At 60.9% G+C, this 13,825-nt stretch overlaps 1 protein-coding gene across 1 annotated transcript in view; it reads left to right on the forward strand.

The window, feature by feature from the left end:
- Nucleotides 1-13,825, forward strand: part of IGF2R (insulin like growth factor 2 receptor) — a gene marked incomplete at its 5' end in the record, with an annotated part of 95,428 nt that overhangs the window by 67,032 nt on the left and 14,571 nt on the right. Inside the window, 14 exons of the mRNA XM_081093898.1 lie at nt 549-692; nt 775-950; nt 1,354-1,441; nt 2,217-2,432; nt 3,668-3,798; nt 4,045-4,142; nt 4,869-5,005; nt 6,714-6,904; nt 7,879-8,005; nt 8,178-8,297; nt 8,584-8,840; nt 9,104-9,322; nt 11,697-11,846; nt 13,233-13,394. Of these exons, the coding sequence (XP_080950024.1) occupies nt 549-692; nt 775-950; nt 1,354-1,441; nt 2,217-2,432; nt 3,668-3,798; nt 4,045-4,142; nt 4,869-5,005; nt 6,714-6,904; nt 7,879-8,005; nt 8,178-8,297; nt 8,584-8,840; nt 9,104-9,322; nt 11,697-11,846; nt 13,233-13,394 (2,216 nt within the window). The remainder of the gene's footprint in view (nt 1-548; nt 693-774; nt 951-1,353; nt 1,442-2,216; nt 2,433-3,667; nt 3,799-4,044; nt 4,143-4,868; nt 5,006-6,713; nt 6,905-7,878; nt 8,006-8,177; nt 8,298-8,583; nt 8,841-9,103; nt 9,323-11,696; nt 11,847-13,232; nt 13,395-13,825) is intronic.

Consider the following 13,825-nt stretch of genomic DNA (forward strand, 5'->3'; position numbering starts at 1 on the left):
AAAATACACTGTCAGAGCTTCTTATTTGAGGAAGGAGATTAAGAAGAGGACCAGGTTGCGTAAGGGGGACCCAAGACCGAGCAGTGTCCCGGCCCCTCCCCTGTACTCTCTGGTTGGCCTCCACACGGCGGCTGTGAGGGCCAGAGGGCGGCTGCGTTTCTGCAGGAGCCTCCTTGCTGCTGCTGCTGCTTTTTTGATCCTCACCTGAGGGAATTTTCCATTGATTTTTAGGAGAGTGGGAGGGAGGGAAGAAGGCAGAGAGAGAGGGGTGAACATCGATGTGAGAGGGACACATCAATTGGTTGCCTCCTGCATGCTTCTCGACCAGGGCCAGATCATACCTGCAACCCAGGTACGTGCCCTTGACTGGGAATCGTACCCACAAGCCTTCAGTGTGCAGCCGGCGTTCTAACCACTGGGAACGCCAGCCAGGCCCCCTCCTCTCTGTCACGGGTGCCGGGGTGCAGCGTGGGTGTCCGCTGCGTAGGAGGGCCGCGCTCACAGCCGCCGAGAAGGCCCTGCTGCCCTGCGTGTCCCCGATGTTTCAGACCTAGCCGGGAACGAGTACGACCTGAGTGGCCTGAGCAGTGTCCGGAAGCCCTGGATTGCTGTGGACCCCTCGCCGGATGGACAAAAGAGAACTTTCTACCTGAGCGTGTGCACGCCCCTCCCGTACATCCCTGGGTGCCGAGGTGAGTGTGGAGCATTTGACTCCAGTTCCACCTGCCTTCCCCTCCCCCACTCCCCACCCAAGCGAATCCCCGGCTCTTCCAGGCAACGCAGTGGGGTCGTGCCTGGTGTCCGAGGAGGACAGCTGGAACCTGGGCGTGGTGCAGATCAGCCCTCAGGCTGCAGCCAACGGGTCCCTGAGCCTCGTCTACGTCAATGGCGACAAGTGCGGGAACCAGCGCTTTTCCACCAGGATAACGCTGGAGTGTGCCCAGACGTCGGTGAGTGTGCCCAGACGTCGGTGAGTGTGCCTAGATGTCGGTGTGTGTGCACAGACGTCGGTGAGTGTGCCCAGACGTCGGTGTGTGTGCACAGATGTTGGTGAGTGCGCCCAGATGTCGGTGTGTGTGCCCAGATGTCGGTGCGTGTGCCCAGACATCAGTGTGTGTGTGCGACAAGCAGTGCATCTCGTGTGTCGGCCCCATTCCCTAGGTCCCTCCCATCTCTGAATCTTCTGACTCACAACTTGTCCTGGTTCTCACGGGTCCAGGCCTTTGATGGGGTTCTTTGGAGCGTGCTCTTCCCCAGGGCCCACGTGATTGACAAGTGCCACGGATTTCTCCCGGAGGTGAAACGCTGGCTCTTCATCGTGGCTGTCATTTCACTTCATTTTCCTTGTTGCAGGGCTCGCCCACGTTCCAGCTGCTGAATGACTGCGAGTACGTGTTCGTCTGGAGGACGGTGGAAGCCTGCCCGGTGGTCAGAGCGGAAGGTAGGCCTGGCTCGCCGACAGCGTGAGGGCAGCAGGGGCCACGCCCTGCCCTCGCCCAGACGGGAGACCTGCGGTCACGGGCACGGGTGTGGCCGTGGAACACGCGTCCGTGGCGGAGAGTTCTCTTTTCCAGCATCACCTCGGGAGTGTCTGTTCTCAGTCACAGTGGACATGCCCTGCTGTGTTAGTGCAGGTGTGCAGGGGAGTGACTAGGATGAACAGATATCTTTTTTTTTTTTTTAACATAATTTTTATTGATTTCAGAGAAAGGGAGAGGGAGAGAGAGAGAGAAGCATCAATGATGAGAGGGAATCATGGATCGGCTGCCTCCTGTACGCCCCCCTCTGGGGATCGAGTCTGCAGCCGTGAATCGAGCCGTGACCTCCTGGTTCATAGGTCGATGCTCAGCCACTGAGCCCCGCGGCCGGCTGCACAGATATCTCTTATCCGGGAGTTACGTTACTCCAGTTTGCTGCCGACGACACGCGGTGTTTTCCTCAGGTGCCTGGGCTGCTGGCTGCTGGCGTCTCACACTGAGCACATTATATGGGGCATTTATTGTCCGATGAAGTGGATCCTCGTCATGTGTCCTAGGCTCTCCTAGGAAGTTGTTTGCCAGGCAGTTCTCGTCATGTATCTGTAGGAACAAAACGAAGCGGCGGGCACGTGTGTGACGCCTATTTTAAGGCGGCAGTTGTCTGGTGGAAAGAGGGTAACTTTCCGCTGCACGTGCGCGTGGCTCCGTTGTCCGAGCGACTCCTGCCGTGTCCTGCAGGAGACAACTGTGAGGTGCGAGACCCCAGGCACGGCCACCTGTACGACCTGAAGCCCCTCGCCCTGAACGACAGCGTGGTGAACGCCGGGGAGTACACCTACTACTTCCGGGTCTGCGGGAAGCTGTCCTCCAGCGTCTGCTCCACCGACGACAAGTCCAAGGTGATCTCGTCCTGTCAGGAGAAGCGCGGCCCGCTGGGATTCCACAAAGTGGCAGGTACCGGGGCTTTCTCGCTCTCGCCGCAAGCACAGCCTGGGGGCTGCGGTCGAAGGAGCCAGGCTGGGGAGTGCATCTCCTTGGGCAGGAGGACGGCTGCTGGGTGCCCCTCCGAGAGGTGTCTGCTTGCTGGTTTTCTTAGCCAGAGTGTCCTCTGACGGAGCCGCTAGAGATTCGTTTCTTTCATTCATATTTAGCAATGCCAGTTATGGATCCTAAGACCTTGTCTTTTTATCTTATTTATTTATTTATTTATTTATTTATTATTTATTTATTTTTTTAAATATATTTTATTGATTTTTTACAGAGAGGAAGGGAGAGAGACAGAGAGTTAGAAACATCGATGAGAGAGAAACATCGATCAGCCGCCTCCCGCACATCTCCCACTGGGGATATGCCCGCAACCCAGGCACATGCCCCTGACCGGAATTGAACCTGGGACCCTCCAGTCTGCAGGCCGGCGCTCTATCCACTGAGCCAAACCGGTTTTGGCGTTATTTATTTTTTTTTAAAATATGTTTTTATTGACTTCAGAGAGCAAGTGAGAGAGAGAGAGAGAGAGAGAGAGAGAGAGAGAGAGAGAGAGGGAAACATCAATGATGAGAGAATCATTGATCGGCTGCCTCCTGCATGCCCCTCCTGGGGATCGAGCCCGCAACCCGGGCATGTGCCCTTGACCAGAATTGAACCCAGGACCCTTCAGTCTGCAGGCCGACGCTCTATCTACTGAGCCACACCGGCACGGGCAGACTTGTTTCTTTTCTCTATTGCAACAGTGGGGCTGCTGAACCAGCCAGGGGTGTTCCGAGGTAGTACTTTCTAGAATCGAATCGGGACCCGTTTAGTAAAGGGTTTGGTTCTGAAACTCACAGGCAGGCTGTGGGTCACCATGCCGTCTCAGCCGGGGTGAGTGGTAATAAGTTGAAGGACATTTAAAGAAGAAGTCCAAGGAGCGGCTGTGTGTGTGGCAGCCGCCAGGGCCGCTCGGAGGTGTGACTGCTGTTTGCTGGCCGGGCTGAGGAATGTCTGTGGCTCGTCCTATGGTCAGGCTAGGCCGCTGCAGCCCTGGGCTGGGAAGCCTGGCTCTGTGCCTCCTGCTGTGACGTGGCAGGAGCAGGTGCATGGCCGTGGCCGGCACGGCGGTCGCCTGTGGCTCGGGTGCGTGAGGCAGCGGGTGTGTCGTGGTCAGCGTGGCACCTGGCACGATCCTCGTTAACCAGCCGCCTCTCCCACAGGCCTCCTCACGCAGAAGCTGACTTACGAGAACGGGCTGCTGAAGATGAACTACACTGGGGGGGACACTTGCCATAAGGTGTATCAGCGCTCGACGACCATCTTCTTCTACTGCGACCGCAGCACCCAGAAGGTGAGCGGGAGCCCATGGGGAGGTCTCCGCGGCGGGCGCCCTCGCGGCTCCGCTCAGACAGGCAGCGTGCCCCCCTCACAGCTGCGCTGAGCTGAGTGGGACCCTGTTACGGGGCCTGTTGAAACCGTGATGGATTTGAGTGGGTTTCAGGGAACAGAGTCCTCCCTGACCACTTCACCCTTAAAACTCAAAGCATAAGCGAACGGGAGGTTCCTGTGTCACGAGAGCGTGTCTGTCCCTCTGCAGCCCGTGTTCCTCCAGGAGACCTCCGACTGCTCCTACCTGTTCGAGTGGCGCACACAGTACGCCTGCCGCCCTTTCGACGTGACAGAATGCTCCTTCAAGTGAGTCCTGGCCTGGGGCGTGCTTCTCCGACGGCCGGAAGCGTGGCTACGTGAATCGCTTTTTATAAAAAGAAAAAGAAATGCGTCTCTCTCTGTCCTTGACTCACTTCCTTTTTGCATCGCGCTCTCTGCTTTGATTTAGTCTTCCCCCTCCCGGTGCTTTGGGTAGTGTAGGCACGACTCCGGGTGCGGTTCCCACCCCTCCTCCTGGTCTCTGGTGGGGCGCGGAGCTCACACCAGCGTGCCAACCAGCTTCCCACTGACAGTGGCTGTCATGTGCCTTCTCTGTGGCCTGAGCTTAGAGAGCACCCACTTCTCGGGCTTGGTGTTTGAAGGTTCTTGTTAATATATAATTAAAAAATACGTACTTTTTTATTGACTTCAGGGAGGAAGAGAGAGAGAAAGAGGTAGAAACATCAGTGATGAGAAAGAATCATTGATTGGCTGCCTCCTGCACACCCCCTACTGGGGGAGTGAGCCTGCAACCAAGGCATGTGCCCTTGACTGGAATCGAACCCAGGACTCTTCAGTCCGCAGGCCGATGCTCTGTCCACTGGGCCACACCAGCCGGGGCTGGTTTTGTTGAACTATGTCTTTGTGAATCTGAGTTGTCGCTGACCTGACCGTGGGGGTGTGGTCCAGCCCTGTCCTTGGGGAAGAGCCGACTCCCGGACAGCGTGCCAACCTCTCACGTGGACACAGCTGACCCTGACTTCCTCCCTGCAGGGACGGGGCCGGCAACAACTTCGACCTCTCGTCCCTGTCGCGGTACAGTGACAACTGGGAGGCCGTCACCAGCACCGGGGCCACCGAGCACTACCTCATCAATGTCTGCAAGTCCCTGGCCCCGCAGCCCGGCGCGGGTGAGGACGGGGCGCGGGCGAGGACGGGGCGAGGACGGGGCGCGGGCGAAGACGGGGCGCGGGCGAGGACGGGGCGCGGGCAAGGACGGGGCGCGGGCGAGGACGGGGCGCGGGCAAGGACGGGGCGAGGACGGGGGCGAGGACGGGGCGAGGACGGGGCGCGGGCGAAGACGGGGCGCGGGCGAGGACGGGGCGAGGACGGGGCGCGGGCGAGGACGGGGCGAGGACGGGGCGAGGACGGGGCGCGGGCGAAGACGGGGCGCGGGCGAGGACGGGGCGCGGGCGAGGACGGGGCGCGGGCAAGGACGGGGCGCGGGCGAGGACGGGGCGCGGGCGAAGACGGGGCGCGGGCGAGGACGGGGCGAGGACGGGGCGCGGGCGAAGACGGGGCGCGGGCGAGGACGGGGCGCGGGCGAGGACGGGGCGCGGGCGAGGACGGGGCGCGGGCGAAGACGGGGCGCGGGCGAGGACGGGGCGAGGACGGGGGCGCGGGCGAGGACGGGGCGCGGGCGACGACGGGGGCGCGGGCAAGGACGGGGCGAGGACGGGGGCGCGGGCGAGGACGGGGCGCGGGCGAGGACGGGGCGCGGGCGAGGACGGGGCGAGGACGGGGGCGCGGGCGAGGACGGGGGCGCGGGCGAGGACGGGGCGAGGACGGGGGCGCGGGCGAGGACGGGGGCGCGGGCGAGGACGGGGGCGAGGACGGGGGCGCGGGCGAGGACGGGGCGAGGACGGGGGCGCGGGCGAGGACGGGGGCGCGGGCGAGGACGGGGGCGCGGGCGAGGACGGGCGGGCTGGTCAGTGTGAGGCGAGGAGCACGGGCTGCTGGGCGCTGTCCTCCCTGGGACACGAGGCTTCGGCCAAGCAGCACAGGAGGATTACTCAGGCTCTCGGTGACCGGTCCCTGGGGAGCCCAGGATAAACCGGCGCCCCAGGCTCTGCAGGGGACGTTAGGGCCCTTTGGAACATGAGGGGGTGGAGGTAACCGCAGCGGCAGCTGGTTCCCAGCAGGGAGGGGGAGGCGTGGCGCGGAGAAGGTGTGCGGCTGTCTAGAGAGTGGCGTGGCGGGGGGCCTTCTTCCGAGGCAGGAGCCAGCCCGCCAGATCTGAGTGCTGGGCCGTCGGCTGTGCGCGTGGGGCCAGGAGCGGGCTGCCCTCACCCTTGGCGTTTACATGGCCCTGCCCACGCCGGCGGCCCAGCGCCAAGGCTCTGGTTCCTCCTAAGACAGTGGTTTGTATGAGGCCACGGCCCCTTCCCCTTGCTCTGTGCCGGGCAGGTGGGCGACACCGTGGTCGTAACCCACGGAGCGGGGCCCGTTCTTTCTCCAGGGCCGACGGCGCAGGCGTTTGGGGCCTGGCAAGTGGCTGAGTTCTTGGTGCCTCTTGTTTAAAGACAACACGCGAGTGTAGGGCATGGACGTGTCCCTGTGGCCTCGTCTAGGTACTTTAGCTTCCTCGTTTCTGAGGCTCAGAGGAGTTCAGGCTGTCACACCTTGGACCCGCCCGCACCCCGAGCCTTTCCCAGTCGCTCTGGTCACACAGCATTTACACGAGTGAAGACTCGGCATCACTGTTGTCTGGTTGATGTGAAAGAAGGAGGTTATTTTAGGGTGACATTAGGTGCAGTCTGAGCGTGCCTGACCTCATTGCCAGGAGTTAAATTCCAGATGGAAAAGGCCTGGAGGTGACCCCTGTATTTCCCGCTGCAGAGCCGTGCCCTCCGGAAGCAGCTGCGTGCCTGCTGAACGGCTCCAAGCCCGTGAACCTGGGCAGGGTGCGGGACGGTCCCCAGCAGAAGGACGGCATCACTGTCCTCAAGTACGTGGATGGCGACTTGTGTCCTGACCAGATTCGGAAAAAGTCGACCACCATCCGCTTCACCTGCAGCGAGAACCAAGTGGTAAGTGACTCTGCGTCCTCAGCCCTGGGCCGCGGCGCTGGGGCCAGCCAGGGTGGAGGTCGGGGAGACGGTGTCTGCCTTCCCTGGAGGTGTGAGTCTCAGGGCTCAGGCGGCAGGCGTGGCCGCGGGTGAGGCAGCATCACACCGGCCCTGAGGTCCTGGGCACTTCTCCGGCTCCACACACACCAGGCCTGGCTGCTCTGGCTTCACAGTTCATTGGGTTGAATTTCACTCCGATCCCCAGAGACTGTAGGGAACCGACACTTGGCAGCGTGCCCTGGGCTCGTGGCGGTGACCTGGGTTAGTGGCCGGTCGGCCGGAGCTGGTCAAGGCAGCACCTCCCCTTCCCACCCAGGGACTCGGCTCCCTCCTTAACCACACTGAGCTGCTCACCCCGTGCTGCCGGGAGCCCTGCGGCCTGTGGAGGGAACGCGGGCGGGGGAGGGGTTGCGTGGGGGTGGGGAGGGCCTGGCCATACCCGGAGGTGTGGCCCCCGGGCAGATCTGAGCACGTGTGTGGTGGACGGGGGTTGAGACGCGGAGCAGGCTTGGCGGTGTGTGGAGGGTGCAGGGAATTGAACTCGCTGGGTGGCAGAGACGGCTCCTCTGTCTTGTTCCTGATCACAGGCTCTAGTTCACTTGCTTTTTAGAACATTATCCCTTATTTGCTCGTGGGAGCAGCCCCCTGGGCATCATTGTCCGCCCTGACTCCCCCTCACCCTGTGGGGAACCTTCAGGCCCCGAGTGGGTCTCCCTCACCCTGTGTGTGCGAAGCCCCCAGTGTCTCTCAGGAGCAGACCTGACTCTCTGCTCTTCCTAAATCGGTGCGTTCCTTAGTGGGGGACAGTCTCGTGCTGCAGGGAGGGCCCACCCCCTGTCCCCCGCCCCCCGCCCCCCACCCCTCGTCCCCCGCCTCTGCCAGGCACACGATTCCAAACATAGACGTGCCCGTCAGCAGCCTCTGTCCCGCCCTAGAACGCCAGGCCCATGTTCATCAGCGCCGTGGAGGACTGCGAGTTCACCTTCGCCTGGCCCACCCCGGCCGCCTGCCCTGCGCGGAGCAATGTGCACGGCGACTGCAAAGTCACCAACCCCGCCACCGGTGAGACGTCACCAGCCCCACCTCAGGGAGGGACCCGCCAGTCACCGGGGCCCACGGTCGCCTGTGCGTGGGCACAGGGGCGGTGGGCCCCGCGCCTCGCCGGCCCGAGGCGGGCTGTGACTGGTGGCAGCTCGCCTGTGGCGGAGTTGGTGACGGTCTCGACCCTTGACAGGACACCTGTTTGACCTGAACTCCCTGGGTGGCAGAGACGGACACACAGCCGCGTACAGCGAGAAGGGGCTCGTCTTCATCAGCATCTGCGGGGAGAACGAGAACTGCGCCCCTGGCGTGGGTGAGTGCCGCCCCCACGGTCTCGCCCCGAGGCCGTCCCGGCCTCCGTCCCTCCAGCCGAGGGCCGAGGACACGCGAAGGCCTCACGCCCTCTCCTGCCGCGGCTGCTGGCGGTGCGCGGCCGTGTGATGGGATAGTGCCTGTGTGGCATCTGCTCAGACCGGATCAGACCCTCAGAATCACGGTGTCAGCGTGAGCTTGAAAGCCTGCGCTTGCGGAAGAGCTCATAGGAAACTGGCCGTGTGCGCCCGTGACCGTGTGCTTCTCCCCTCCCCCTCCTGGCGCAGGGGCCTGCTTCGGGCAGACCAGGATCAGCGTGGGCAAGGCCAGCAAGAGGCTCACCTACGCGGACCAGGTCCTGCAGCTGGTGTACGAGGACGGCTCCCCCTGTCCCTCCAAGTCCGGCCTGAGGTACAAGAGCGTCATCAGCTTCGTGTGCAGGCCCGAGGCCGGGCCCACCAACAGGCCCATGCTCATCTCCCTGGAAAAACGGACGTGCACGCTCTTCTTCTCCTGGCACACGCCCCTGGCCTGCGAGCAGGTGGTGAGTCCGGGCTGCACGTGGACCTGAGGAAGGAAGGCCGGGGGCCCCGAGGTCCTCCCAGCAGGTGCCTGGGTCTCTCGTCCACTCCTAGGGTCCCAGTGACTATCGGTTCCACGTGCTCAGTCTTCTGTAACCAGCGTTTGGGGCGATGAATCCACCCTTTATGCTTTCTTTGGGGGTGGTGAAGCTTTTAAATTCGTGTGGGTGACATAATGAGGACTAGGAATTGTGCTGCCAACTCCAGCGGTCTCCCTCTCTCGCAGACGGAATGTTCCGTGAAGAATGGCAGCTCCATCATTGACCTGTCCCCCCTCATCCACCAAACGGGGGGCTACGAGGCGTATGACGAGAGTGAGGACGACGCCTCCGACACCAACCCCGACTACTATATCAACATCTGCCAGCCACTGAACCCCGTGCACGGGCTGGCTTGTCCCGCTGGAGCCGCCGTGTGCAAGGTGCCCGTGGACGGACCCCCGATAGTAAGTGCGGTAATCCAGGGGGGAGCCACGCCTGCAAGGTTTTTGACCACACGCCTGTGCGCGTGCTGCTTGCGTTCCCCGGAGAGGTCCTCCAGCAGAAGGCGTGGAGCCGACCTGGCCGTGTTCTGGGAGCATGGGGAGGAGCAGCGCGGGGTGCTGCGTCAGGCCCCCCGCCGATGAGGGCGGCCGGTCTCTGAGCTGTGGACGGAGGTGTGAACATGTGTAGCCACAGGCTTGTGTGCCACAGGAGGAGTCGTGGGTGGAGAAACATTTACGTAAAGTGCAGGAAGGAATTCGGCAGAGCTGGGTTTCTGTGGATGCACATCTTATGTCATTAGCATTCTTCTGAAACGCAAGCGCTTTTGAAAAAAAATAATATTTTTATTGATTTCAGAGAGGAAGGGAGAGAGAGAGAGAGGGAGAGAGAGAGAGAGAGAGAGAAACATCAAAGATGAGAATCATGGATCGGTTGCCTCCTGCACGCCCCCTACTGGGGATCGAGCCCACAACCTGGGCATGTGGCCTGACTGTGACCTCCTGGCTCACAGGTTGGTGCCCAACCACTGAGCCACGCCAGCCGGGCCGAGCGCTTGCTTTAGTAAAACCAGGGACAGGTAAGGGCTGATGCAGCTGTGCTGACAGCTACACGTTCTGCCTCAAAAGCTTTAGTTTTATACTCGCGTTTTCAGTGTAGGTTTGCAGCTCCAGACCTGTCTTCACGAGTTACATGCATGTTCTGTCAAACCCTCGGTAGGTGTGTGTTTAAAATGCGCCTCAAAAGTGGTGTTTCTCTGAGTTCTGTACGTAGTGAGCTCTGTTTCAGGGTCTCAGGTCCTCATGAAAGGCAAGCGTGTCTGCAGCATCAGGAGTGGGCAGGAGTTGCTCGAGGGGCTGGCAGAGCCGCCGCCCTGTGGGCGGGAGGGTGGGGTGAGCCAGGCCTCGGTGGGAGCCCGTGGGAGTCCTGCCCACAGTGCAGGTTGGGGTCCTCGCTCTGGGTCACCTTCTGAGACGCCCCATCTGCTGTCTTATTGCCCATCTACCCTTTCTCAGATTCTACAAACTAGCGATTTCTCTAACCGGAGAGGGTGTTGCAGTGTTGTGGCCTGAACATGCCCCACAGTGATAAATAAAGTGTTACAGCTTCATTTACACACTCATTGTGCACACGCACACACTCACACACATTCTCTATCACACAGACATTCTGTCACACACACATTCTCTATCACACACACATTATCACACACACATTCCCTATCACACACATTCTCTATCACACACACATTCTCTATCACACACAATTTCTATCACATACTTTGTCACACACACATTCTCTAATCACACACACAATCTATCACACACACAATCTCGTATCACACACACATTCTCTATCACACACACAATCTCTATCACACACACATTCTCTATCACACACACATTCTCCATCACACACACAATCTCTATCACACACACATTCTCTATCACACACACACTCTATCACACACACACTCTATCACACACACACTCTCACACACACAATCACACACACATTCTCTGTCACACACACATTCTCTAATCACACACACAATCTATCACACACACAATCTCTATCACACACACATTCTCTATCACACATACAATCTCTATCACACACACATTCTCTATCACACACACATTCTCTATCACACACACATTCTCTATCACACACACAATCTCTATCACACACACATTCTCTATCACACACACATTTTCTGTCACACATTCTCTGTCACACACACGTTCTCTATCACACACACACATTCTCTATCACACACACACTCTCTATGACACACTCCCTTTATCACACACATACACACACACACACACACACACACACTCTCCTGGTGCTCACCTGTCTTTCCTTCATGTGTTCATTTGCTTCAAAATACCTACTGAGCAGCCCGGGTGCTGGTGCTGTGCTGAGCCGATGGTGAAGGTGGCGCGGAGCAGGGCTGTGCCCTCCCGGTGAGGGGCATCGCAGTGCAGTGCTGGGCGTGAGGGTCAGCGTGGGGCACGTACGGCGGTTCCCGCCTCCCACCGCCGGGTCCCAGAAGACCGTGCGACGTTCTCAGTGTGACGGAGAGGAACAGCCTGGAGTCTCTGAACATTCCGGGGGTAGAAACGGAGCCGCTATTTCTAGTGGTGGGTCAAAGCGGATGGCCCCTGCATTTTCCGTGTGGCCGCCGAGTGTCGGGCCTGCCGAGTGAGCCGCTACCGCAGGTTTCCTTAGACGCTGCTCATTTTCCAAACGGACGAGGAGTGAACGTGGCCATTTTGTACGAACCGGGGGGGACAGCGACTGTCCTGAAATGCTGCCGCGTTTCTCTTTGTTTAGGACATTGGCCGAGTCTCGGGGCCTCCGATTCTCAATCCCGTGGCCAACGAGGTCTACCTGAACTTTGAGAGCAGCACCCCTTGCTCAGCGGACAGGAATTTCAACTACACCTCGCTGATCTCCTTCCACTGCAAGAGGGGCGTGAGCATGGTGAGTGCCCCCGCGCATGGTGGGTGTGCCCGCGAGCATGGTGGGTGTGCCCGCGAGCATGGTGGGTGTGCCCGCGAGCATGGTGGATGTGCCCGCGAGCATGGTGGGTGTGCCCGCGAGCATGGTGGGTGTGCCCGCGAGCATGGTGGGTGTGCCCGCGAGCATGGTGAGTGCCCGCGAGCGTGGTGAGTGCCCGCGCGTGTGGTGAGTGTGCCCGCGAGCATGGTGGGTGTGCCCGCGCACATGGTGGGTGTGCCCCGTGGGGACGGGGGCTGCAGTGTGCAGGAGAGGCGGAGCTGGGACCCGTGAGGCCAGTTTCAGAGCCAGGGTGCCGAGCTCACGGTCTCCCTTGGGTCCCATGTCCGGCTGGCATGCATCTGCCTAATTAAGTGAATGAATTCAGCACGAACCGGCCCACCCTGAGTTACAGGGCAGGTTGCACAGAGGGGCGTATTGTAACCTAAAAACACGAACAGCCCGGGTGCAGGAGTGGTACTCAGCTCTGCCTCGCAGTGTGTGAAAGGTCATGACGCGTTTTTAACCCTGACGTTGGGGGCTGATTCCGGTTGGGAGTCTGGCAGGCTTTCGGCCGCTGTGATCACCTCGAATTCATAAGTTAGTAAAACAGGAGACCCCTGGATCCACACAGGTCCCACAAAGCCGTACATTTGACTCCCAAGGCGGTTACCGATTCCTGTTCTGTGTGCATTTAACGAAGTGGCGTTTTGTTACAGAGCCTTTGCATGTGCGTTTCTCCTGACCACCGCCCCCGTCCCCCAATAAGAGAGAAACTGTAATGATGGCCCCCATTTCTCTGTGGGTCAGAACCGCCAGGGACGTGCCTGTGCCCCAGCTCGGCAGCCGGTCCCTGCCTGCCGCACGGCGTGCTTTTAGCAACGAGGGCTCTCCCACGACATGTTGGTTCCAGTTTTCTCCCCCTGTGGTTTTTATCTCCAGTTGAAACGCTTTTTTCCATTTGAGTTTCTAGGAAAAAAGATTCTCAGCAGAAACAAAAATAAAATTCCCGACCAGTCGCGCATCTGCTCAGTGGCTGTTGCTGAGCGAGGGAGTAAAGACGGGATTGGAGCCCGCGCTGTGCGCGCTGGCCGGGGGTGTCGCCTCGTACATGTCCCGGGTCTAGAAGGGGGGGTGCTGCCTGGGAGCGCATCCAAGTGCTTGCTCCCCTCCTCGCGGGGTCTGTTTCACACACGTCTCTGTTGTGACATGGAGGGCAGGTCACCTGGGGACCTGGTGGTCCGCGGCCAGCACCTGTTCCCCGGGGGCGGGGAGGGTGCCGCAGCCCCAGGGCCCAGTCTCGGCCCTTGCGGGGTTGCGAGCAGGGGGAGGCGCTGGGCCTACCCCACGAGCTTGTGCTCTACCCCACAGGGGACCCCGGAGCTGCTGCGGGTTAGCGACTGTGACTTCGTGTTCGAGTGGGAGACGCCGCTGGTCTGTCCGGACGAGGTGAGGACGGAGGGCTGCTCCCTGATGGACGAGCAGCTCGACTACAGCTTCAACCTGTCCAGCTTGTCCAAGAGCACCTTCAAGGTAACTGCCCGGCCCTCGCCTCTGCGTGGGCATGTGCCCTGAGGCGGGCATGGGGTGGCGCAGTTAGCCGCCGCCTAGGAACATGGACGGTCCGGCCTGTGGGGTCCTGGGGACATGGACGGGCCGGCCTGTGGGGTCCTGGGGACATGGACGGGCCGGCCTGTGGGGTCCTGGGGGCATGGACGGGCCGGCCTGTGGGGTTCTGGGGGCATGGACGGGCCGGCCTGTGGGGTCCTGGGGACATGGACGGGCCGGCCTGTGGGGTTCTGGGGGCATGGACGGGCCGGCCTGTGGGGTCCTGGGGACATGGATGGGGCTGCCTGTGGGGTCCTGGGGACATGGATGGGCCGGCCTGTGGAGGTCCTGGGGACATGGACGGGCTGCCTGTGGGGTTCTGGGGGCATGGACGGGCCGGCCTGTGGGGGTCCTGG

The sequence above is a fragment of the Myotis nattereri genome (assembly GCF_964212035.1).
Source record: "Myotis nattereri genome assembly, chromosome: 6".
In the NCBI taxonomy this organism is placed as follows: domain Eukaryota; kingdom Metazoa; phylum Chordata; class Mammalia; order Chiroptera; family Vespertilionidae; genus Myotis; species Myotis nattereri.